The 24960-nt window shown below is 39.5% G+C and overlaps 2 protein-coding genes and 1 long non-coding RNA gene across 5 annotated transcripts in view; 1 reads left to right on the top strand and 2 right to left on the bottom strand.

Annotated features, from left to right (window-relative positions):
• Positions 1-8706, bottom strand: part of slc8a3 (solute carrier family 8 member 3) — a 139472-nt gene extending 130766 nt beyond the window's left edge. For all 3 annotated transcript variants that reach the window (XM_086275788.1, XM_086275790.1, XM_086275791.1), the window contains exon 1: positions 7906-8706. The gene's annotated coding sequence lies outside the window, so the exon portion shown is untranslated. The remainder of the gene's footprint in view (positions 1-7905) is intronic.
• Positions 7872-16306, top strand: LOC147306816 (uncharacterized). Its single transcript, XR_015126503.1, has 2 exons — positions 7872-8857; positions 11782-16306. It is a non-coding gene; the product is annotated as an uncharacterized LOC147306816 (long non-coding RNA).
• A 2108-nt stretch (positions 16307-18414) lies between these two features.
• cox16 (cytochrome c oxidase assembly factor COX16) lies at positions 18415-23312 on the bottom strand. The gene is made up of 4 exons (XM_086275798.1): positions 23150-23312; positions 21831-21908; positions 19821-19889; positions 18415-19251 (listed from the first exon to the last, which is right to left on the bottom strand). Exons 1-4 carry the CDS (start codon positions 23207-23209, stop codon positions 19138-19140), a joined length of 321 nt encoding a protein of 106 aa, XP_086131924.1. The 5' UTR covers positions 23210-23312; the 3' UTR covers positions 18415-19137.
• Between the last annotated feature and the right edge of the window lie 1648 nt (positions 23313-24960).

Below are 24960 nucleotides of genomic sequence, written 5' to 3'. Positions count from 1 at the left end.
TTACAAGAATGAAAGACTTTATTTTCAGCCTTACAAAGCAACTGTCTCACATTGCTTTGTAAGCTTTTTTTTTTTTTTGCCTTGAATATTTTTAGTACCAAATAAATATTATTGTACTAGAGTACAGTGCATTCTCAATAGTTGCGTAATAATTTAATATTTAATGTAATGACATAATGGAAGGAGTATCCAACCTCAGGGTATTTTCACATCGTTTTAAACTTCAAGTGGTACAAGTCTGCAAGACTGTGTTTGCATTTCACAGGGAGAAACAAACACGAACTGAAGCAAGAAAAGAATTTCTTAATTTTAAATGAGCGCAAGAATTCAAATTATCCAACCATCCTTCTGTGCGGCTTAATTGGGTTTCTCCTTTCTACTTCAAACACCATTTTCATGAGATCTTTATGTTATCTCCGAAAATGCTCAGCGATTCAGGTCGGTAAATGAATATGTGAGCAATGCAGACAACATTCGTTTAATAAAATTACAGCCTGCGGGCTCATTTCCAATCATAAACTTTATTTTGATTTGAGATGTGGATACATGCAACAAATAATGTGGATTTGAGCATGATTGTCTGAAATCTCTCGGGTAATACACAGCTCTGAACCGAACAGCTCGCTCAGCAGGCATGCAATGTTGCCAAACTAAGCACTGTCCAAAATGTCGCATTGGCAAAAAAAACAGCAGCAGGGAGGCAGGAGATTGTCAAGAGGCAAAGTGAAACAAAGGCTACAGATGTCCCATCCAAATTCATTATACACTGAGCCCTAAACACGCACTTACCACTTCTGCAAGAGAGAGCAGCATTACAATAGCAATGCAGACACTGTCCAAATTCATAAAAGCCCTAGCTAAGCATTTTACGCACCTCTTCAGCTCTTATGAGATACAACTCGACCATCCTTCTGATGCCAACAGCTGGGGCCTAAGGCAGCAGGAGCATAATGAACAGTTGACCACCCCAAAACTTAGATGATATAACACAGGGGGGAATTATTATAAAGGCTCTCCCCTTGGTGTTACCCGATTGTTTAACAGTTCAGTGAGTTGGATGGGACCCTCTATGCAGCCTCCACAACACCTCCGGACCTCCTGAGGCTCACAGGCAGTTTAGTCTGAATTAAAATGATCTCTTAAGAGAGATACATGCAGGGTAAGTTAATAACGCTACCCAAAATTCACCAGAGGATTACATTTTTGTATTACTGTCACACTTCCCTTTGCTTTTTTCGAACTAAATCTAGTTCAAGTCATTTTTCAATTTGTACACAAAAAAGTGCATTCTTAGGTTCTGATTCCTGCTTAAAGGGTTGATTACCTCTGGGGCCACCCTGCACTAAAAGGTGTACAATACAAACCCATGGCACTTTAAAGCACTCTCGGGAAAAAAAAAAAGAGATCCATTAAAGGACATATTTTATGCAATGTAATGCACCTTTCTTATTTGATTTAGCTCATTCAATCTGAAAGGCTCTTACAATAACACCAACTACTTGAACTCCCAGGTGATGTTTTTGGATATGATATCATCCGGGTGGACCGCTGGCTAATTTGGAAAGCTGAAAAAACTTTTATTGGAGGTGTGCATAGCAAACAGTTGGTGGCATATTTTAAAAAGTACACCAATTCAAAAGCCAAATATTGGATAGGACAATGATAACCCACACCTTCTGTGAAATCTGCAAGAAACCGGGAAAATCTCTGTCAAGGTCTTGTGTGCAAGCGTTGATAAGATCAATTCATCTATTCTGGAATAAATTATCCTTAATATCTCTAATTTAATGGTTCACAGGCATAAATAATTGCATCACTTGCAAGACTATAATGTCTTTTTGAGAGATCATAACCTCAATAACATCCACAGAGATGAGTCTTTTTAGAGGTGATACAGAGGCGATCTCAGCTCGATATAACAATCCTCTGATGTTAATGTTAAAAAAAAAAGACGTTGATTGCAGCACAGCACACTGATCTGGAGGACAGAAAATGGGATGACAGCAAACGGCAGCAGAAGCTGGAGACAAGGAACTTAAATTTAACTGAATCAGCAGCGCCATTTATATGGATTGGAGCCAGCTATGCCATCCCTGTGAGAACCAACAGCGCCGAGCACAAACAAAATCAACAGGAGAATAATTGAGTGACAAAGTTATAACTTAGCGAGAGAAAATTTGAATTTAAAAACTCAGGTTTTTGCCTTTGTTTGGACCTGGACACTGATGAGAGTAAACTTGGGGGGCAATTAAATAAAATATGTGTGCATTCCCCTTGTTAGTGCTATAAATCTCTAATAACACGTACTAACCATTTAATTTAAAAATGTGAAAATGGTCAAACTGACAAGCAGGTATTAAAGAGCTGCTGAAGCCACTGAGAAAGGCTTAAGGAGATGCTTCTTCCTGTTTTAAAATCAAGAGCAGTACTGCTGAGCTGCTAGCTTCTCCTTGTCTTTTTATTGCATGGTGACAAGCTGAGGTGGAGGGGTAAAAACTGCAATGAAGCACACAGGATTTAAGATTGCAGGGTCAGCCTCTCTGCATGATACATGTTGGGAATGGCAATAATTAATTCACACTGCTGTTTCCATAAAGAAATAAAAGCTGATTTGAATGAACAGTTATACCAAAAAAATTTTAAAAGTTTTAAGTTTTATTCATTATGTCGCATTACCTCTACTTTTAATAACACTGTGCATGCTTTAGGAACAGGCACAGACAGGCCAGGTGAGTTTCACACCTGGCCTCTTGCAGTGGGGCCATGCTGTTGTAATGCATGCACGGTGTGCTTTTGCGCTGCTAAAGTAGTCAAAGCTTCCCCTGATAAAGATGTCAAATTCAAAATCTCTCTGATCAGACCATATTTAACCTTTTATTTAACCTGCCACCATAAATGAGACACAGCGGAAGCATTTTTGGAAAATGTTTATGCATGTTTTTCTCTTTCAGTGAAAGAGTTTTAACTTGTATTTGTGATGCAGTGATGAACTGTGTTCATTGGCGCTGCTTTTTGGTGATTTCCACAACAGAACGTTGGCTGTTTTTAAAGACGCGCCATCTGAAATCCCAAAAATCAAGTCCACTTTGTTTTGCAATAGAAATTTTTAAGGATTCTGTGAGTTTTGTTAAATTAAATGATTCTGTACTTGTTAAACTGTCATTCTTTGTCAAATACCACACAGCCTGGCTGCTGCTATACCCTGGCCTGCTATTAGACCCCTTTGCAAATGTAAATTCAAACCTTACAAAGACAACTTGTTTCAGATTCCCAAAACAGTTTTTAGCCTTTTAGATGTCACCAGATTTCCTGTTTTATTTTAATGATTTTATATACTTTAACCCTTTAAGACCTACCATAGAACCAAGTCCGCCAGAGCTTATATTATATTTTTACATGTTGTGGAGCCATTTTTGGGAGCATTTCAAGTTGCTATACATCAATACAACCATTACAGCCTAAATTTTAATAATATGCATGCATTAAGTGCATAGTAATTACATAAATTGCAAAAAAGTGCAATAAACTATAAAAAAATTGAAAATCGTTTTTGTTTTTTTAACATATATTTCTAGTTAGATAAATTTAAGAGGCTTATCCCTCAAAACTGTAAATACAAAAAAGTTGCACAAACTAGTTTCCCACCACAGGAAATTTATTTTGAGTGTCTTTATAGTTTTATTTTGAAATACACCAATTTCTATACACTGCAGGAAAAACGAAAATAAATATTATACTGCAAATTTGCAAAAAAGCAGCATATGCATCAAAATAAACTATTTCCAGCAGTGCAATATGAGTCCTAAGCATCCCAGAAACGACACAGAAAGTCATAAAGTCAAACATAACTTTTAAAAACACCAGGCCTTGATGGCCTTGATGGGAAAAAAACTACATTTCCACGAAAATGACGTCACTTCCGGTTTCGGGCAGGTCATGGCGGACATGCGATAGTTCGTGCTGATGGACGTAGGAAGTGTTATGAACAGCTGATCGGATCGGCAAAGCCTGTTTCTGGAATATTATGTTTTTGTTGCTGCAAGTGCTTTTTATGCAGTTTTTGCAAAACTATATGTGGAAGGAAACTGTGACCTAGGACAAGCTGATGGCATAAGATGTAAGTACAACTCCTCCGGTTTCATATGCAAAAAAAATTATTGCGCTAGCTCATGTGGTTGCAGTGCTACCAGGATTTAAAAATAGTTACGCAAAACGGAGCATGTCCGCTCTGGCCGGTTTTAAAGGGTTAATTAAATCCCCGAAAACTCCTTTCCATTTGGCTATGCAGTCTTTCACAGAGAGATGAAGCCCACTCATCTTTACCTCTTAAACGCTCAGGCTCTCTGGGATGATTTTTATACCTTGTCTTGTTACCTATTAACCTGCTTTGTTGTGAAATGTTCCACCAGGTCTGACAGTCTTTTGTTGCACTTCTGCAATCTATTTTTTTAAAATGTGCTGCTTGCTCAAATTTGCCCTAAGCACATATTTTTTTTAAAAGAAATAACGATAGAGTTTCAGTATTTGATACTCCGTCTTTGTGTTATTTTCAGTTAACAGACTTTAAATAATTTGAAATCCGCACACTGTTTTTGCTGTGTATCATCTTCTATTGTGTCAACTCAAAACAGGTCATGAATTTAAAAAGTACATTGCCTGTCCAACTTATTACTATAATAACTCCTGTGGGAAATATATTATCTGCTAAATGCTGCATTATATATCATCGCTGTTTATCTCCAGTGTTGTGCTGAACAGGTAGAGCGCAGCTGGTTCTCTGAGCTTTTTCACTCAAATCAGCTGAAAATTACACTGCAAGAGCTGTGCAGATTACACCGCTCTTATGGGGTAATTTTCAACACTTTCAAAACGATAAAACCAGATCACGACCAACAAAAAAGGGGTAAAACGCTGGTGTGATGATTAGCACTGTCGCCTCACAGCAAGAAGGTCCTTGCCTTTCTGTGTGGAGTTTGAATGTTCTGGCCAGGCCTGTCTGGGTTCTCACTGGGTACTCTGGCTTCTTTGCAAGGCCAGAGGTTAACTGGTGATTCTAAATTGGCCGTGGTTATGAGTGTGAATGGTTGTTGGCCCCACGACAAATTGGCGACCTGTCCAGGGTGTACCCGACCTCTCAGCTTGTGACAGCTGGTGTGAGTCTCCAGCCCCACTATGACCTTGAATTGGATAAGCAGAAGAAGACAGATGGATGGACCAAAGCAAGAACAGACGGGCCCTGCAGAGTTAACTGATAATTTGCTGTTGATTTATTGCTACAAATGACGCCTTTCATTCATTGCAGTTAATATAAAATTATTGATTCTAGCTGCTTCCAATGAGCTGTGATCCCCTATGATTTTAACACTTTGCTGTCATTTCCTGCAGCTTTAATTGAGGCAGCGGCACTCTTGTGCCTCCAAGTGTAATGTGTGTGGAAGGGGAGTGATGAAAAACACTCAAATGTGTTCAGTCACTCTGCCTTGGATAAACAGAGGTAAAACAAAATGGCAAACAAGCCAAATACCCACGAATCCAAGAGCAAACTACCAGGCTGACAGAGAGGGTTTAAAGATATAATGCCATACAGTGACACTGGACACAGAGAGTCAATTGCTTGGTAACTGCCTCCTGTCTTATCCCATTAGACTTATAAATTTCACAAGCTGAATAAAATCATGCTCGGAAGAAATACTTCAGCTGTAAACCATAGTCGTGCTCATTTTCATGCCTCCCAAAAGACAAATAATAAACACTTGTACTTTTCTAAGCTGTAGATTTTGCCGTTTTAAGGGCACAGTCATTCCTTATGCATGTAAAAATTCCTTCCTCGCATTTGCAGCCCTAAAAGCGAGGAGCTGATTGATTGACTCACTGACTGACTAACCGAAGACACAAAAGTACATAATCTTAAGGAATAAAGTAAAGTTCATTACAGTAATTACATTAAGCACTCAGAGAGACTGTTCAGGTGTATGACCCCGCGAGGATTTTGTTTTTGAAATATTGATTTTCTATCTTCACACAAATTGCATTCGGGGGCTGTTAAGCAGTGGAGATTTAACCATCCCATTACTCTACGTGCATCACCATTAGAACCGTGACCCCTAAATTAGGAGCTACACAGAACAATTTGCATACTAATTACTGTTTTAAGGATTGTATTTTGCATTGTGAATGCAGGGGCATTTAATCGAGGCCGTTCAGCAACTCCCGGAAATGTGCTAAAAATGAACAGATAAGACCAAGTTATTAACATATGCTGGACATTAGCATAGGAACCACATCACAAGTGACATTTCTAAATTAAGGCTAAAGATCAGATTTGACGTTTTCCAATTAAATCCAACAGTGACCTCTTCAACCACAAACAGTTAAGAGTGAAAACATTTCAGCTCCATTCACACAACTTTGAAACACTTTTTACTTCAAGAAAATGAAGTTCAAGTGATATTCTGAATATGCAGAGTTCTTTGTGTATGTATATAATTGAACTTGATGGTGAAAAATCCAAACGTCTGATCTACATATGCCAAACACATTTAATAGACGAGGCACTAATCTAGATAATTAACAACAAATATTGAGTCATACTATTGTTGCTACTGCAGATTAAATGCAAACAGATTGTTGGCTTCATTTTGAGGAGATTTTAAGCTGAAACCTACAGGCCTGAAAACCAGGACAACAACAGCATAGCATAAAACTGATTTCATTTTGCTAAGATTAGGCAGTCCTGTCAACTTTTAGCAACAACCTTTAGCAAAAGTTGTCTAAAACATGAACTGAAAGTGTTACAGATATTTATTATCTGTAATGGGGAGCCTCCAGTTAATCAGCACACAGGCCAGTGTTGCACAAAATCATCATTTCAGTGTTTTTTGTTCTTCTTGTTAAAGCTTCTAAAAATGTCAGTTTGTTGTTTTCCTTAAATTGAACAGAATATATTTGTTAGTTTTATTTTGAGCTTTTTCTTAGATGTCAAATCCGTTTTTTAGTAAACAATTTGTGGATTATAAAACAGTTTTTAAAAAGTATCCAAGTATACCATGCGGGGTTTAACAGAGAAATGCACATTTTCTTATCATGTGCATCATATAGTAATCACTGTGCACCCCCTTCTATATGTCCTGACAGATGCAGATAGCATTATGGACGAGACAGTTGCTCTTTCTCTATTTTGGGAAGAGGGGTCTTGTTTAAGGAGGCTATCTGAGATCCGTGAAACATGGACTCAGCAGACAGGGAGCCGCAGCTGTTGCTGATTAATCATCAGAAGGCCGTTTCGCTCTCCGTACCAGTGTCAGTACTACCTGAGGGGGGAATCCCTGCTGGAGAGACTATAGGCCCGCAGTTTAACTTATAGTGTGCATGCAGGCCTGGGCTGCACATGTCTAGGAGACACTCGTCTTCAGATATTAACTCCCAATTGAGACACAGCGTACAGGAGAATCCGGGATATAAACGTAAACATAAAAGCACATACGTGAAACTGGAAGTCCAGGTGTTCAGCCAATCACCAGCAATGATGAGCTCGGCAAGCTGTAACAACCGGTATCCTTCAGTTGCGTTGCCAGACGCCAATTATTTTAATGGCACACCCATTAGAGTGTATCACGAATCCATTTCAGTCCGTTGCAATGGATCATATCTGCACAATCACGAGGAGCAGTGTGAGCGGACAGACAGGTTAAAGCCTGGGCAGAATGAAGCGCTCCGGAGTGACAGACCGCATCCAGCTATCGCCTGTTTTTGCATCTTAAAACGCATGTAATGTGATTCGTGTTCAGCAGCATATTATATTTAAAATTCTGTCTTCTGCATACCAAGTTGCCCTCCATGTCACGAAGACTAGGTTCTATAGACATACCTGCGAGTTTGAATCATGCCTTATTCATTGTAACCTACCTGGATTTGTATTCCGGGGAGTTTAGCGACTGCGAAATAGCTCCTGTCCGCCCCCTTTATTATTGTTTTACCGCGCAGATCAGCCTGCCAACAGTCTCAAAATAACCTCGCTGTTTGGATCTCTTTAGTCTAACGTGCTCCTCGGACCAAAATCCTCCAGTGATGCCGCTGTCTCGGTCTCCAGCCTGCTCGAGATTGGCGATTGGATCAAACTGGTCAGAGGTGATCGCCTTTGGTCTTCTTCTGCCTTGGCGCCCTCCTGCCCAGATCCTCCCCGTCTGACGGATTGACCGGGTCGCAAAGCTGTCAGTGACAAGGGAGGAGGAGGAGGGGGGTGGTCAGTATTTTAAGGTTGCAGCCTTGGTGGAGATGGATCCTCTTAGCCTGTCCGCACGGCTCTCCCTCCTCCTGCAAGCCGTGAATCAGCGCTCTCCTCCTCCTCTCTCGGCTGCGGTAGCGCAAGAAATCTGTGATGTAGCTGTTAGAGACACTGGCGTAAAGCTCCCCGCCTGCTGTCTTCGCTACAGATGTGACATCGTGTGTTCATGGAAAGCTCAGCTGTGCATCCAGCTCTCTGAGTTGCCAGGGCTCTCTGCTGGACTTGGCGCACCATCGGAATGACCGCGGTGTGTCTCCTGTGCGCTCCCCTCAAAGTCAGTTTCTGCAGCTTGCAGTAAAAGCTGGAGACGAGCGTGCCGTCCTCGCGTGAGTAATATTTAAAAAATTTGTATAGTTGTCAATATTAGAACCACTCTCACGCGACGATGGTGTGAAATGGTTGCGCCCTACAGCCCTCCGCCCCCCATTTCTAAAAGTCACACAGACAGACTCGGTTAGGCGCGCAACTACGTCACCATCAGCTGAGAGAAGAAACCTGCAACACAAACCGTGAATCTCTTCCAGACCCACAGTCCGCTGCTGCTAAGAATGAGAGGAAGGGGATAATCGAGAGGTAGGAAATCACAAAGGTTTTGACACAAAAACTGATTGCTGTTTTTTCCTGTTTGTTTTTCTTTTTATTAGTTCTTTAGACCATTTGTTAACTCTAGCAAATACAATATGCCACAGAAGCGAGATGAAAATTACTCTGGCTGGCTACATCCCACAGATACTAATTATTATTATTATTATTATTTGGTATTCCTACAGAAATAACGCGCGGATACGCTGGATACGTGTATATGATACGATGGACTAATCTTAACAATTTCTTTCCATCTTATGAGCATTATTATATAACCTACAATGGCTGTAGGCATGCACTTAAAGAGCCAACTTAAAATACCAGCAAACATTAAAGGCCCAACACATCAGCACACGTGTTTTACTCACACAAACTCTTAACTTACTTTGTTATGTCATGATGGCTGATCTCAAAGACGAAGTTATCAGCCAATGCTTCCCAGCTTGGTTAGTAGAAGCTACAGCTGAATCCAAGCAGGGCAAGTGACAAAAATGGCAGTTCCCCTAGGTGCCACTAGAGGCTGCCTGCAAAAGGGAGTCAATCCTCCTGGATTATCATGTTAAAAATGGCTACCTCTACATCATTCAGAAAAGTTGTGGGGTGAGGGGAATTAGTTGTATAACTCTTCCACCAGAAGGACTGAGTCAGTCAGATATCTGTGTTGAGTGACAGGTGTCCTTACCAGGCAGTTAGAACCATTCGTTAGAGCCATGGCAGCAAGACGGCAATCAAGTGTTTTCTGTAACTGACACAGACTCTTTCATACTGCTGTGGAGGAATTTTGGCCCACTATTATTATTATTATTATTATTACTATTAAATAACAATTATTCCATAATTGTTTTAAATCAGCCACACTGGAGGGCCTCTCTAGTATTACAGGCTTTCTAAGGTCATTCCAAAGCATCTCAATATGATATATTCCAGACTTTGACCAGGCCACTTCAAAACCTTCATTCTGTTGTTTTGGAGTCACTCAGAGGTGGACTTGGAGTGGTGGACATCAATCCATCTTCTACCAACTATCTAAGTCCGGGTCGTGGAGGCAGCAGTTTACGCAGAGATGTCAAGACCTCCTTCTTCCTGACCACCTCCTCGAGCTCCCTTAGTACAGTTAATTATGATTTGTGAAATAATGACATTTAAAATTTGCTCCAAAAGTAACCAACAACTTAATCTCTGTCAAGAGGTCCAATTCAGTGACTCAGTTTAGCAGCCATCTGTTGCCTAAAGACACCTGTGTTCGAAGTGGCAAATATTCATTAACACAAATAAAACGTGTGAGATTTAAAATACAATACTTTTTTGAAGCTGTCTGCTGTCTTCTTAATTCTTGTTGGCGTTTTAGCATGGGTATCTATAAAAAACAAGCCTCAAGTGGCCATTGGATGAACTGCATGTTCAGTGACGACATGGTGCTTCTTGTTGTTATTTATTATGTTTCATATCAGGCGACAGAAGCTTTTTCATAAGAGTCTTTGTTGGACGTTTATAATACAGAAGTCCCTGAAAAATAAGCAATAAATTGAGGGCGCCACAATCTGTCGTTCCTGCTAGTTAAACCCACATTTGATGCATTATATTGTCATCAGGCAGCGGTACAATCAATCACACAAGTTGTCAACATACAAATTATATCAGGTGGCTGTGGCTCAGGAGGCAGAGCAGGTCATTCACTAAGCAGAAAGCACTTTGAGTGCTCAGTAAGAGTAGAAAATAGTATAATATAATTACTATTCCACTTCCATTTACCACCCTAATTAGTATCAGCATTAGGGATAAAGGCTGCCTTTAGAGGTGTAACATTAGAATAGGATATATTCTATTAATGATCTTGAGAAAATCAGATGGAGTACATGAAAACATACTGAATGTGTCAGGGCACAAAAGGTGTAATTTAACTATAAGTAACAAAACAACAGGGCAAAAAAAGCTTTTATATCATGTTTGTACTTATATTGGATGCATGTGTTTATAAATGTATCAAATCACCAAGGAATTAGAAATATTAAAACATATAACATCAAAAATGAGTACTAATACGTATAATTCTTTCATAAAAGGAAACTCATTCAAGTTATTTGAATATGGTTACCATCGACAAGGGATCACTTGGTGGTCCTGCTGAACACATTCTCAATGATCTCTCATCAGCTCTTCTGTGTTGTTGTGCCCATTGTTTAGTTGCATTGCACAACCCGATGATCTCTATCTCCAGTTATATGCATTACTAGTCAATAAGAGCTTCGCTGGGCACACAGTCCTTGATGCAGCACAATCACCCTGCTGACGAGACAGACGAAGCCCCAGAGACGGGAGCAAAGCAGGAGGATGTTGACACCACCACCACCTCTAATTATAGCATCATACAGGCCTGAGGCACTGTGAGGGAGGGGGAAAAATCCTTAAACTCCCAGAGCAAACCAAACTGTATGTAAAATTAATTCCGGTATTTAAGTCTTTTAAAATAATTAGCAGTTAATCAATAATGAATAATTATTCCCCTGTCTAGAAACAACACGGATAGACTCTTACTGCAGCATGCAGAGTCCCTCTCTGTTGGGACGGAGCCTGTATGCAAAGCAGGAAAAATCAATTGGATCCGATTTTAATTACATAGTCCGGCACTGTGGTACAGAATCTCATTAGCCTCTTCAGATTTCCATGCTTGTTGAATTCAAGTCTGAGATTCAAAAACAATCACTCCCCAAATGGACAGACTGTGTTTTTGTGTGCGTGCGTCTGTGTGTGAGGAGTGCGGAGGTAAAGAGGGGGAGGGGTGCTATGATGAGCCAATCTGTCCAGGTAGTCCAAACCACTAGCACTCCCCCATCCTCCACTCCTCTACATGCAATGCTGTAATTAGTATGGAGACTACAGTTGGATTTTTAATGAAGTTTTCTTATCTGCAGGAAAAAGGGTGGAGGCTGAGAATACACTGGACATACTGGTGGTGCTTAAGTGTACCTGCACCCAGCATGCATCACATGATTGGAATTCAATGCCTGCTCTTGCCCCTCTCATCAAAGTCCTCAATGCATTTAGTGATGATTAATGGATTATACACCAGGCCTGCTTGTGCTACCCACTGAGAGGAGCAGCACTTACAAGGGGGAGGGTGGCTTGATGGTCTTAGCTCTGAAAACTGACTGCTGACATTGATTCTCAGAATAAGGCAACTTTTCTCCAGCTCCTCCTTGCTAATTTCTCTCTTCACTGTTTTACCACAAGAAGCTTGACAACGGCATGCCACACCACGCAGGAGCACCAGCAGCAGTGGGGAATAAAACAGCATAGCAGGAGAGAATAGTGCTGCACTTGCATTTTCTGATTCGTAATTTCACTCTCTCTCTCTGTGCTGCACTCGGCACTTGCTGATAATTTGTAGGATTGAGATGCAACAACTTTGCCCACCCAGGCAAAGGCACTGTGGGAGCGGCCAGAGAGAGAAACAGGAGGGAGCGGTCATCAGGAAAGTTAACATCAACATCACCCCCTAGGCGACGTCCACTTACAATAGGTGGTAATGAACGGTGAACCTGTGAAACAAGAAAGGTAGAGAGTCACCTTGCATCAGGATCGCAGGGATGGCAGTCACTCTGAAGACTTAAAAGATGCATGGAGTGTGATTTAAATCAAAATATGGCTAGGCTGAAGGGTCATTTGGTTTTCACTGCTTAGCTAAATGGCTGTCTGGCATTATACATTAGTTTTAGTGTTATCTACCATGTAGACATTTGATTGTAGCATTTGTAATGTCATGAGAAACCTGTGACCACATCTGGTAGCCCCTTCTATCCTTGAGATGAGCTGACACACACTACCACCACCCAGGATGTATCAGAAGAAGATCTATCATCTAATTCTGAAGAAGTCCAATCAAGGACTGGTCGTCTTCTACCGTGAGTTTTTTCTATCCAGGCATGCTTTTACTGCGTTGGCAGTTTGTTTGGGATCATTCCCCATGAAAAAATTAGGTCAGTTGACAGTTAGTTCATTTCAGATAGTATTGCATGGTGGATTAAAATCTGATTGTACTATTCTGTGTTCATAATTCCATCAATTTTGACCTCCTTCGTGCATGACGATGACTTGAACAAAAAATTTAGAATTTGGATTCATCACTCCATAAGACCTGCTGTCTGAGATTTTCAGTCAAGTTCTTGTGTAATTTGGCACACCTCAGCTTTTTCTCCACACTTGGTTTCTTGAGAGCTACCACCATCCACTGAGACCTCTGAGGTCCAGGATTCAGATGAGGCTTCGGTGAACAGTAGATGGATCAACCTCTCCTATGTCCTTTGTCAGTTTTGTTTGATTGTTTTGTTTTTCTTAAGGACGTGACTTTAAGACATAGTTCATCTGCTGTAGATAATTTTTAGGCCTGGCACTTTTTCTTTGTCCTTCTAGTTCCCTGGACCCTGCTGAGATATGCCGAGTTTTCAGCTAATGGCTGTCTGGGACAAAACAAAAATCTATTTTATGCCCAGCAAAGTGTTATCTTTGGCATTTCTCATATATTCAGCTCAAGAAATGGGAACAAATCACACCATAGGGCGACCAGCATTTTTATTCCGCATCTATGCTTACAAATAACAGTAGATTGCTGTACAAAATGTGCTGCAAGAATTTGCTCAAATGTTTGAATATGTTTGCCATATAAATATACTCACAATGTTGTAGTCCCAGAAGGAAAAATCCTAATATAGTAGAACAGCTCACACCTCCACTGCACTAGAAATATTTTCTTCTTTTTGTGGCATCTAGCCAAACACCATCACCTTTATCCCATCATCCAGACATACATGCTTTGGCTTGATTAGGTGGGGATGCACATAATCAAATTGAGAGGACGAGCTGGTTATTTTTTCTATAATGCAATAAAAGCTTTACCACTGTGCACCAATAAATCCTCTCCTCAAATAAAAACCTGACAGTCCATAAATTTGTACTGAGTGCAGATAGAGAGGAACCACTAAGCTTTCCCAAATATATGATAAATGCACTTTTACTTCAGTATTTGCTCACATAGTGTAGCCTGTCTATGAAGAGTGCCACCTCCGCAGCTGCAGCTATTGGAGCTGAGCATTCAGTGGTTCACTGGTCCGGAATATATTTGCAGGGGAAGATGGGTGAGTGAGGGATACCCGCACCGACTCCATTACATCAGAGGGACGGTGCACAGAAGACGAGTGTAGGACACTGGACTCCACATTCATCTACTCGTCTCCCTTGTGCCTTATGGTGCTGAATGAAAGACAGAAGGACAGGATGGAGGGTGGAGCATCAAAAGTACGGGATGGCGATATGAAGGAAGACCGGATGAGACACAGATCAAGGCGGAGAGGTCAGTTCGACTGAGGGACTTAGCGTCACATCGCCCGGGCCCCTGTGCCCCACAGCCACATCTCCATGGCAACTTGTGGCCCCTGCCTCGGTCGCGGGGAGAGTGGAAGTGACGGCGGCGATCTGTGCGTGTTCCGTCTGGCTCATTATGTGGCGAATGAAGTGAAACAGCCAGGGGGTGCATTTGTTCTGCGTGGACTACCCCCTCAGCTGCCAAGCGTCTGTCTATTTATAGAAATGAAAGAAAAAGAGAGAAAGCGGGCCTAAATAAAATAAGCACAAGGGCCATTTCTCGACTCACTTTTCCTCCTCTCTTCCCCCTCCTCCAGGTAGTAAAAGTCTCTATTTTCTGCATCTCTCTGAGACTCAGAAGGGTGATGAAGGCTCTCCCTAACTAAAGACCGTTTTCATATTTGATAAAACTCTGTTATTTTCCTTTAATGTATAAAATTTCACAGATAAAACATAGAAAATCCTGAAACTACAAACTGATACTGACTGGAGTCTAATACCAGGCATCATCATGAAACAAAGTTTAAGTTTAATAATTGAGTTATTAACATTTTAACTGATAGATGACTGAATTTAGACAGAAAAATCAATGTTTCTTTAAAATATATAACTCTATATTGATATATTACAGTGAAAGCCTTGTATCTGTGATGATATGCACAAGTTATTCTTCCATGATGTTAATTATTTTACCCCCAGCCAGGAAGAATATTCAAATCCTCAGTCAATTATAATACAGAGGACAATAGACAGTTAGCGAGTGACTACCCTACTAAAAAGGACATAGGCATGCAGGAGGGGTTTCCACAAGTACTAACTAAACTGGCCTTTTTGAACTTATTGCAGAGAAAATGGTGCCGAAATCAAATGAGTGCAATACAGATGTGTGCAGTTCTTTGTTTGTTTTGCATGAACAAATTTCTGCAAATCTCAATGAATTGAAATAACAAGAGCAAAGCAAAATTCCTCCACATTGATGTGAGAGTGATAAAATCAAACAGAAAGTTATTACTGCAAGTTATTGCTGCTAAAAGTGGATCATGGTGTGTACTTGGCTTTTTTTTAACTAAATAACAACACTCTGTAATATGTGTTGTTGTTGTTTATAATATTGAGATATTAACACCTGGTGAGAACTAGATATTATTTTATTATGTCCAGATATGTCAAATCTGGACATAGTGGGCATACATTCTTTTTTTTTTTTTCTTTTTTTTTTTAAACCATGCCTGTACATCGAGTTCTCTAAAAAGCAAATTCATCAAAAATCCGAACATCAGTCTCTGTGACTTAAAGATTTCAAACTTTCTGCTTATTGCAGCTTTAAAACAACAGCATTGATGCTAACGTCAAAGATCACATTAAATACAGTTCCTGGAAAGAATCAATTCTCCAGTGTTTACTTTGTGTCATCAAAGTGACACAGTATTTCTTTTTAATTTTCTGGTGATGATTTTTAATCAAACTACCATTCCCTATATAAGTGACAGTCTGCTGGTTAAGCTGTCACTGATTAGCATTAAGTAACAAATATCAAAACGTTGTGATTTCAGTCTGGTGTGAGAATTCACCCGATGATGACAAATGAGATATTATATTCTGCATTTCTCTCACTGAAGTGAATAGTCATGTCTGCAATCCTTGTGAAAAATGTCTTCTCATGAGATAATACCAGTGGTAATTAATCATCATCTGGGGAATGTGTGAGTGAATCTGCGGAGAGGGAATTTTTCATTCATCAAGGGCCAAAAGGACTGTGAGCAGAACGCTTTTTCTGCAGAGTTTCCACATCAGAGTTGTGATGATTTGGCAGATTAAAAACCAGACTTGCAGGGCTGCTAATTAAAGGGGGAATCGACTGATGGAGGGGCCCCAGAGCTGAATAGGGCCACTGGAAGATGCTCAAGATTATTTTGAGAGCCCCAGTTGTCACATTGCCCAGAATCTCAACCGACTCCACAATTCTTGTTTCTCAAACTTCATTAGTTCTCATCAAACAACACGGTAAATATTGAATTTCATTTCCCCCTTGTTTAGCCTTGTCCACTTAATATTTAATTGCATTTAATTGCATTTTCTTGCATTCTCTAATAAAAAATTGATGTGCATGTGAATGGGCGTATGTTTTTCAAATATGGGCTCCATCTCATAACACATCTTGGCAGCTCACTTACGATAGCAAGCCCTTCCAGGCTGACCTATTTTGGCCTCTGATGACTACACCCCCGCTATATCTCCTCATCGTAGAACTGTAGAGCTGTAACATGTCTTTTGCTTCAGCGCTCTTAAGTCTTCTTCACGTGACTCACTTGAAGTAGGCTCTGTGGAAAAGCTGCGAGGCTGTAGAGCCGTACACAATTAACAAGGTTACACGGTTCACCAAACACTGAGCTAAATAACTTCCATATAATGTACAGTGAAGTAGGACAGTGTGGAGGAAATAAAGAAACAGCTAAACGAGTGGGATGTTTAGCTGAAAGCAAAGCCACCTCACCTAATTTCACACATCATTTTGTCTTCTAGAGATTTCCTTGCTAGCAAGAGAAGGGCCCACTTTCCTAGACATGTGTTACACTTCGTCCAAGAATCTTGTTTCCTTTTTGTTTCTTTTTTTTTGTTGTTTTTTTTCCAGGACACGGTGCAATCTGTGTTTAGGAGACCGACGCCAAAAGTCTGCAGTGATGAAAGGACATCTGTGAGGAAGCTAACTGCTAATACTATCATGCTGTGATCCATTTGTTACCATGTTAATATCAACCACGTTCATGCTGACAAATATTTATCATGTCCACGGAAAAATCTTGAGCTACCCCCATTTCTTTATATCTTTGCTTTCTAGGAGCCAGATTTTTAATTTTATATTTCGTTATTTTTGGAAAAAATGATCATGAGTAATAGTTTTCTAGGTTCTCTTAACGTCTTTCAAAGTTTTTCTTTGGACACTGGCTGCTTTTTCATGAATGTTTTAGGGTTTTTGGCTGCATTTCATCCAGTGATGTTGATGATCTTGTCAAAATTGATGGAATACTTTTCCGCATCACGAAAAAACACACTGCCAGTTCCCTTTCTACCACAACTGTTTGATTTGTTTGTTAGTCGGATTGTAGTGCTTCTTTTACTTAGACTTTGAATGTGTCACTTTTTATTGTATCACATTTTCAAATGTTCCTGTTATTTAATAAAGAAAATAATATTTTTTTCCACCACCACAGCTAACCCCTCAGTATATTGAGGCCAAGCTTAATGAGCATCATCAAACTCAATATCTTTTCTGTCCCAAAGAAACAGCAGCATCCTCGCTGTAGTTCTTATTTCTAGACAGTATTCATCTAATCAAAAACAGCCCTGGAGCCACCCGGTGGAGCATCCAGCACGAGTGTGTGATTCACCTCTAAGATTACAAATGCACCAACATGTGGCTATTCTAATTTTAGAAGCCTCTTCGCAAAACACCAGACATTTTTATCAACCCTCCGCCTGACGCAAGAGCTTTGATGTGATCCGCTAATCCTGTTATAAACACTTGATTACTCCGCTTTGTTATTCAGAGGTGTTTGGCGGATAAGAGGCGATTGCTACTTCATGGCGCTTTGCCACACATTCAAACAGCCTATGACAAAACAGCACTCTGAGCAAGATGTATTTTTGTACAACCTGTGCATGGGAAAAATAACCCTCACATATGATCTGCTGTTTGTTTCTTGAGCCCAAGAACACTCTGTATTAAAACAGCTCAAAAGTCAGGAACGTAAAAAAGGGATTGCGGAAAATGTATCCCAAGACATTTTCATGCACCTGAAGAATATTCATTACATCTCATTTCACAGCTGAATGAGATGAGGCAGCACATGCATTATCTGTCACTCACCCACACATTACCTAAACGTACGAATCTAGGGCCATTGTTGCATACAGAAACTATCATGTTCTTTTGTTTTTAGGACCAAAAAAGCAAAAAGGTAATACTATTTCTATTATAAGCACAATAAATCCACTGCAGTGCAAAGTAATAACTGTCAGAAAAACAGATTACTGTCGAGAAGTATAAAGCCTGAGGAAAGGCTGGACTGTTCTCTTATTTATTCCTTTATGCTTCCAACTGGTAAATCAATGCAATACCATTGTAAACAAAGACCCACCACATCCACCAGCTTTTGTCAAAAACAAAATGAAAGTGAAGGCAACACTGTGGATAAACAACAATAATTTATTGAGTCATGTAAATCATACATGGATATATAATCCTTTCTTTGTGGAAGATGCAGCAGGACACAGATGGGCCACCTGCTGGCTGAGACAGGTGACACCTGATTTATATTTGTGCATTAAATTATAAGTATCAACTTTTTTTTTTATTATAACACCAGTTTTGCTTCTATGGCATAATAATAGTAGTAATGGACAGCTTGAGCCAATCACAATGCTGGTATTTTGGGTGTAAAAAAATGATGATAAAGTCATTGTCTATCAACTTCCCAGCAAATCAGAAAACACCGCTTGACTCTGCACCACCACGTATTCAGGTGTGAAGCCTACTCTGCTCCACGTGCTGAAAACAATGGAGACAGCATGTGTTTTATGACTGCATTATATCTATATAAATATATATTAATAATAATATTACTTAATATTGGACACCACATGAATTTATCTGTGAACGCAGAAATGGTCCTGATGATACATCAGTCTGACTAATAGCTGTGAACATGTTACAACCAGAAGAAACCATTATCGCCTATTAATGTATATTCCCCAAGTCTGAATTCCTGCACAAGCAAAGACAAAAGAGTCCAGGCCCTGAAGCTGCAGAGACTACCATAACTGAATCTCAGGTCTCTCCACAGTTCATTCTTGTAATGTTCCCGGTGTGTATTTGTGTGTGTGCCTGCTCAGCCTGATGTCCTCCAGTCTCAGTCTTTATTGCTCAGCTTCCTGCGCTGCTGCTCCTGGTACTCCCTGGAGTCCTCCCAGGGACGAGGGCCACGGATGTTCTTCCATTCGTCCAAATTCATCTCCTTTAGCTTCTGCAAAGCAAAAAACCCACAAGAGGCAGAGTTAAACTCCAAGATGCCTTGAATGAAAAAACAAACAAAAAAATATAAAAGAGGATCATCTGCCCCCATCTCATCCTATGCTAACATCCTCCTCTGTCACACAAACTCTCCTCTTGCCTTATTGAGCTCCATATTTAACATTTTTGTCTAATACATCCACCATCCTCAAACCATCTCAGCGTTGTCTCCAAGCCACTCAATCTGTGCTGTCCCTCCGATGTACTAATTTTCAATCTTGTCCACATCCAAATCTTCACTTTCTGCATCTCTTCCTCTGCCACACCTCCAGCTCCTGTCTTTTTTGTCTGTGCCACTTTCTCCGAACCATACATCACAGCAGGTTTCACTATCTTGTCAATCTTTCCTGTAAATTAACCTGGTACTTAAAATTTTTAACAATGCACCAAAAATTCTGTCAGTGAGGCATTTTGACACTTAAAAGCATGATTTTTGCTCTCCCAGCTTTCTTGCAGACACACTACACAAGTCAGAGTCTTTGATCTATTCCACTGCTAGTCTCACAGCCTTGTTCCCCTTACCTCGTACTCTTCTTCCAGTATGACCGGCTGCCTCTGGATGTTCACTTTAGCCTCCAGTGAAGGATCCAACTGCAGGATGGGGGAAAAAAGAGGGGAAACAATGTTTACTTAGCTGTCACAGCGTCACAGAATTAAATTCCAACAGTAAGAAATAAAGAGATTATGCAAAGGCTCCCCTTGCTTGAATGACTGATTTGTAGATAGTTAGTTAAGAGGAAATTAAAAGTACTAAAATGAGGTAAGAGAAGGTTTGTATAGTTGCAACTTGCAAATGAGGTCACCATTTCATTTCCCACAATGTTATTAAATATTATGTATTATGCTATTTAAAAGATGACATATGCAGAAGAGGTGAACTACTTTCCTTGTGACTATAAATAGAAGTAAGAAACACTCTACACTTTGTCTCACCGGTGTAGAACTCTCTAAACCCAGAGGGAGGATCCAATTTACCCTGTTTTACTGTACAAATTGTTCTCCTTGAATTGCCATCAACATTACCCAGTTCAGTTACATATACACACACACACACACACACACACACACATAAGAAGGTTATCGGAGAGAGAGTTGAGTCCAGTCGAGTTATGAGGACTTTGCAATTCAAATTGATTTTGCCTGAGAATAGGGCTGAAATGAATCCCATTCCGAATCATTACTTTTAATGAGTTCTAATATTTCACAGCAATAATGCTGCAGTTACACAGCTGACTGATGAATTTCATAACACCATGATTGATTTACAATTAGACCTACATTACTACAGCCTATTAATAATATATAGAATATTCTAGAGCATTGACACCAGGGAATTAATTGCCTAAGTTAGTCAGGTACCTGCTGTGGAGGTGTTAGCAGCTGAAAATGGGTACAAACTGGGTATGCCAGAAATAAAGAAAGTTCACAAAAATCTGAACAGGGAATAAAAAAAAAAAGGCATTCAGGTTCATCTCTGCCAACAGGCTAAATCAAATCATTGAAGGGAAGATGCAAATTGGATCACACAGTGACTTACTCTGAGTGGCTTCACTGACTTAAGTGAGCACTTATCTGCGAGAACAAAAGAATGAAACTGGCCAATAACAGGCAAGCTAAAAACAGTAAGAGTGGTTTTAATCATGAGCATACAACTTTTTAGATATGCCATGCATTAAATTATACATGCAAACACACACACAGCAGAGTTCAACATTTACTCCACAGTGTCAGAGAGAGAGGAACAAGATTCTCTTTGCTGCAGGCCCAATCAGAAGAGAGTGATACGTGTGGGGGCTGCTGCACAGGCACAGTGCCAGGGGCCCAATGCCCTCCTCCTCCTCCACCATGATGATGATGACGATCATCATCATCATCATCAGTCTAGTGCTGCTTCACATGGACAGTAATAAGAAAAGAAGCCCCTGCTATCTGGCTCCCACCCAGGTATCACGCATCAACGTATGTCGAAATAAAATAACACAAAACTTGTGCTATTACTTCCCCTCACAGCCAGCTTATCAGACTGTAATGCCTTCTAATAAATGCCCAACCTTTTATCATTTTAATGAATTGGTTGTCATTTAATGTATTATTAGAACTTGTTCTCCCAGCTTGCTCTTCTACCGACTCTACCGCTTGTCTGAAAAGATGGGTAGACTAAGTATTCAATTCAGATGTCTTAAAACTTGACCACACTGTACTAATCTGTAACAATCCAGGAGTCTTAACAATGAGACAAAGTGTGTTTTGTTTTGACACCTTACACTTGGGAGGAAATCTGCTGCAATTACAGTTCCAACCACTGGGTGGAGAACTTGCACACTGTCTACTGTATTGTACAGAGAGAAATTATTTTACCCGCTAACTGTACACTTAATTACATTGTATAGGAAGGGGTCTTCCCACTTAACAGTTTATGTAACCATAAAGATCTGGGAGTTTAAATGTAACTGACAATTAACTGACTTTGAATAAACCTCGACCAAATCCTTTTTCTTCTTCTTAAAATACAAAAGGAATCAAACTACAAACCCTTTTTCTGATCTTCTGGGAATCATACCGGATTTGTGTGAACTCCCGCAAGCCAAAGGAACCACCAACTACCAGCAACTGAAATAAGAAATATAAGAGAATGGAACCATAAGCATTGTGGTTATCTACAGCACCGTGCAAAAGTCTGGAAGCACTCCACACTTTGTAATATTTTGCTAGGTAAATCAGTAAATAGCAGCAATCAATTTATTGAAATAAACACACATGTAAATACAGTATATAAAGCAGAAAAAATGAAGCTGTTGCCGATCACGTGCTTTCTCATGGTGGATCAAATCTGATGGTAACTTTCTGTGTTCATAATTCCATCATTTTTGAGAAGATCTCCAACACCACTGGCTGAACTGAAGTCCCAAACCATGACAGACCTCTACAATGTTTAACGGATTGTTGTACCTGTCTCCTGAGGTCCTCTGCACATATTGGTGACAGTTTGAACCAATAATTTGATAAGATTTCTATTCATTACTGCAACAGACCTGTTGTCACTGATTTTCAGGATGACTCCTGTTTCCCTTCCTTAAGAGTGGCTTCCTGACAGCCAGTGACACCATTTATGATGAGGTGAACAGTAGATGGATCTGAAGGGTGAAATGCACCTGTGAGGTCATCTGTCATGTCCTTGACCGATTATTTCCCTTATTTCGTAAGGATGTGACTTACGAGGAAGGATAGGCAAAATATAAAGAATCCAGGAATGGTTCGAGACCTTTGCACAGTACTTTATGGTATAACTTAGGTATTTCTCGTTAAAGTGGATATAAATAAATAAGAAAATAAATGCTGCGGTCACTGTAGCTTTCAAGACTTTCAAAACAGAACAAGAATTGCTAACTATCTAAAACCTTAATGATTTAGTCCACTGTATGGGCCTGTATGCCTACCAGACGAACAAATACAGCTTCCTTCCTAAAACTGTCAACAAAACCAAGCACTACAACCTTTAAGATGCTTCGACTCACATTTGTATACCTAACTATAGAAGCCTGGGATTCGGTTTGAAATACTGTTAAACAGTCACGATTAAAGATAAATGTCGTTACAGCAAAGAAAGGAAATGCCCAAAATGGGCTTTAACACCCAATTTAACTATAACTAAGACAAAACGAAAAAACAACTAATACTATTATGAAGTTCCAGATACAAGATCTTACTTCAATATTAGGAGTGAACTGGTTAAAGAAGTCATTTACACGCACCACGGTGGGGTCATGTATTCATAAAACAGCTAAGCTGCTAGCAAATATTAGCTCAAACTGCTTAGTCTCCGTAAATATCGTCGCATAAAAGTTACTTACAAGCATAGGGATTCCATATTTCACCGTTTTGTTTTTCTGCAGCAACTTTAAATTAAACATAACTCTCCTTCAGACTACAAGCCCATGTTACAGGTTCAAACAACAAACAGGTGACATCTGAGATGCATTTCCTGGAAAGGTCCCACACTCAAACTGGTCCGTATAGTTTTGAGGGCACGCTGAATTGTTCCGTTGACTGTTCGTATAAGGGAAATGAGTTTGTCACATTTTTTCTCGTTGGTTTAGATAAAAAGTAAAATATCAGATCTTTACTCATGTCGCTCAACCAGGGGCTCTATAAATGTTCCCAGCAGGATATTTTGAGCACCAATCATTTTATATCCTGTGAATTTGTAGCATGAAACTTTTGTTGAAATATCTTTATAAAAATAAAAATAGATATCTTTCTCTATTATGCACCCTCTAATTTCTAACTAGGCAACCAGCCAAATTCTTTAAACAGATCAGCTGCAACAAATTTGAGACTGATGATGTTGACGATTAGTACAGATGATCCAAATTCAATTAAATAATATAAAATGATTCACAGAAAGCTTTGGAGAGTAGTGGAAAGGGCTGCTGTCAGGTGTAACAAAACTGAGTTCTATCCAAAATATCCAAAGGTGATCTGAAGTAGTTTATATCCCACAAAACCAGATGAAAATTATTTTTTTTAAAGATACACCAACTGAAGTTTATTCTGCACTGAAATAGTTTCGATTAAGCAATTTACTGATAAAACGTTTTTTGTTTGATGATTGCTTACACAATAATGAAAAAACATCTCTGAGAATTTCACAAAGTGACCTTCAAATGTTTTCAGTTCAAATGTATTCAAATAATGGCAAATTACAGCTCCGTCACTGATGAAGTAAATGCAATTCAGTAATTAAAGGTGAGTGGCTATAATTGACTATGTGTGTATACTGTATCATAAGTGGACAGACATGGATGTAAACCACACCTTAACTGTTTGGCTGAGGCAAAACAACCACAAGGCAGTGATTCTAACTTAAAGGTACTCTGGGTATTATTAAATGTGAACATATCGTTAGAAATGACATTTATTGTTTGTTGGGTGTCCTGTTTGAAGAAAACACTTGGGAGCCACTTGAATGAATGTATATAAACACATTTACATGAGAGGAACCTGATTTCAAGGAAATGAAAATGCTCAAATTTGAAAGTTTCTGAGTTATTTTGTTCATGTCCTCGTGTATTAGCTGTTTAGTTGTTTTATGATGAGATGGACGCTGTCATTATATTTTAGTATAGTGTTTGAGTTGAGGAGAATAAAAGAATATTTAACATTAATTGTTGTGTACTAAGCACAGATTAATTTGATAAGTTATAATTTACGCATTTTTGAGCAAATGGTGTATTAGGTTGTAATTGTATGTTTAAGGATATAAAGAAGTACATTCACACAAAACACAGAAGCAAACAATATAAACAATATCTTATATGTAAAACAAATGAGTCATAATAAGTGAAAAGAAGTGCTTGGAAATGGTAATATAAACAGAACTTTCAATTTTTCTATTACCAGAAAATATCAGTTAATGACACAAAACATTTATTCAAAGAGTTTTTGAGTTCATGTGTGAAGCGCTTGTGCACAACAACTGCTGTTTTCTTATTGTCAGGGACCTGGTCTGTGTTGGCATCAGTCCAACACTTTGCAGGTCCGTTAGTGTAAAGCTGCTGTGCAATGGCTATGTGTTTGAGAATTATACCAGGGAGTCAAGTACTTCTGATTTGATACTCTATTTTTCCCTGGTGCTATATATATATATATATATATATATATA

This window comes from Aulonocara sp. 'chitande type north' Nkhata Bay, linkage group LG19 (genome assembly GCF_057382095.1).
Source record: "Aulonocara sp. 'chitande type north' Nkhata Bay isolate Kocher_YH1m ecotype deep benthic linkage group LG19, A_spYH_male_GT1.1, whole genome shotgun sequence".
Classification (NCBI taxonomy): domain Eukaryota; kingdom Metazoa; phylum Chordata; class Actinopteri; order Cichliformes; family Cichlidae; genus Aulonocara; species Aulonocara sp. 'chitande type north' Nkhata Bay.
The sequence above is the reverse complement of the archived record's forward strand: the minus strand, read 5'-3'. Positions and strand labels throughout refer to the sequence as shown.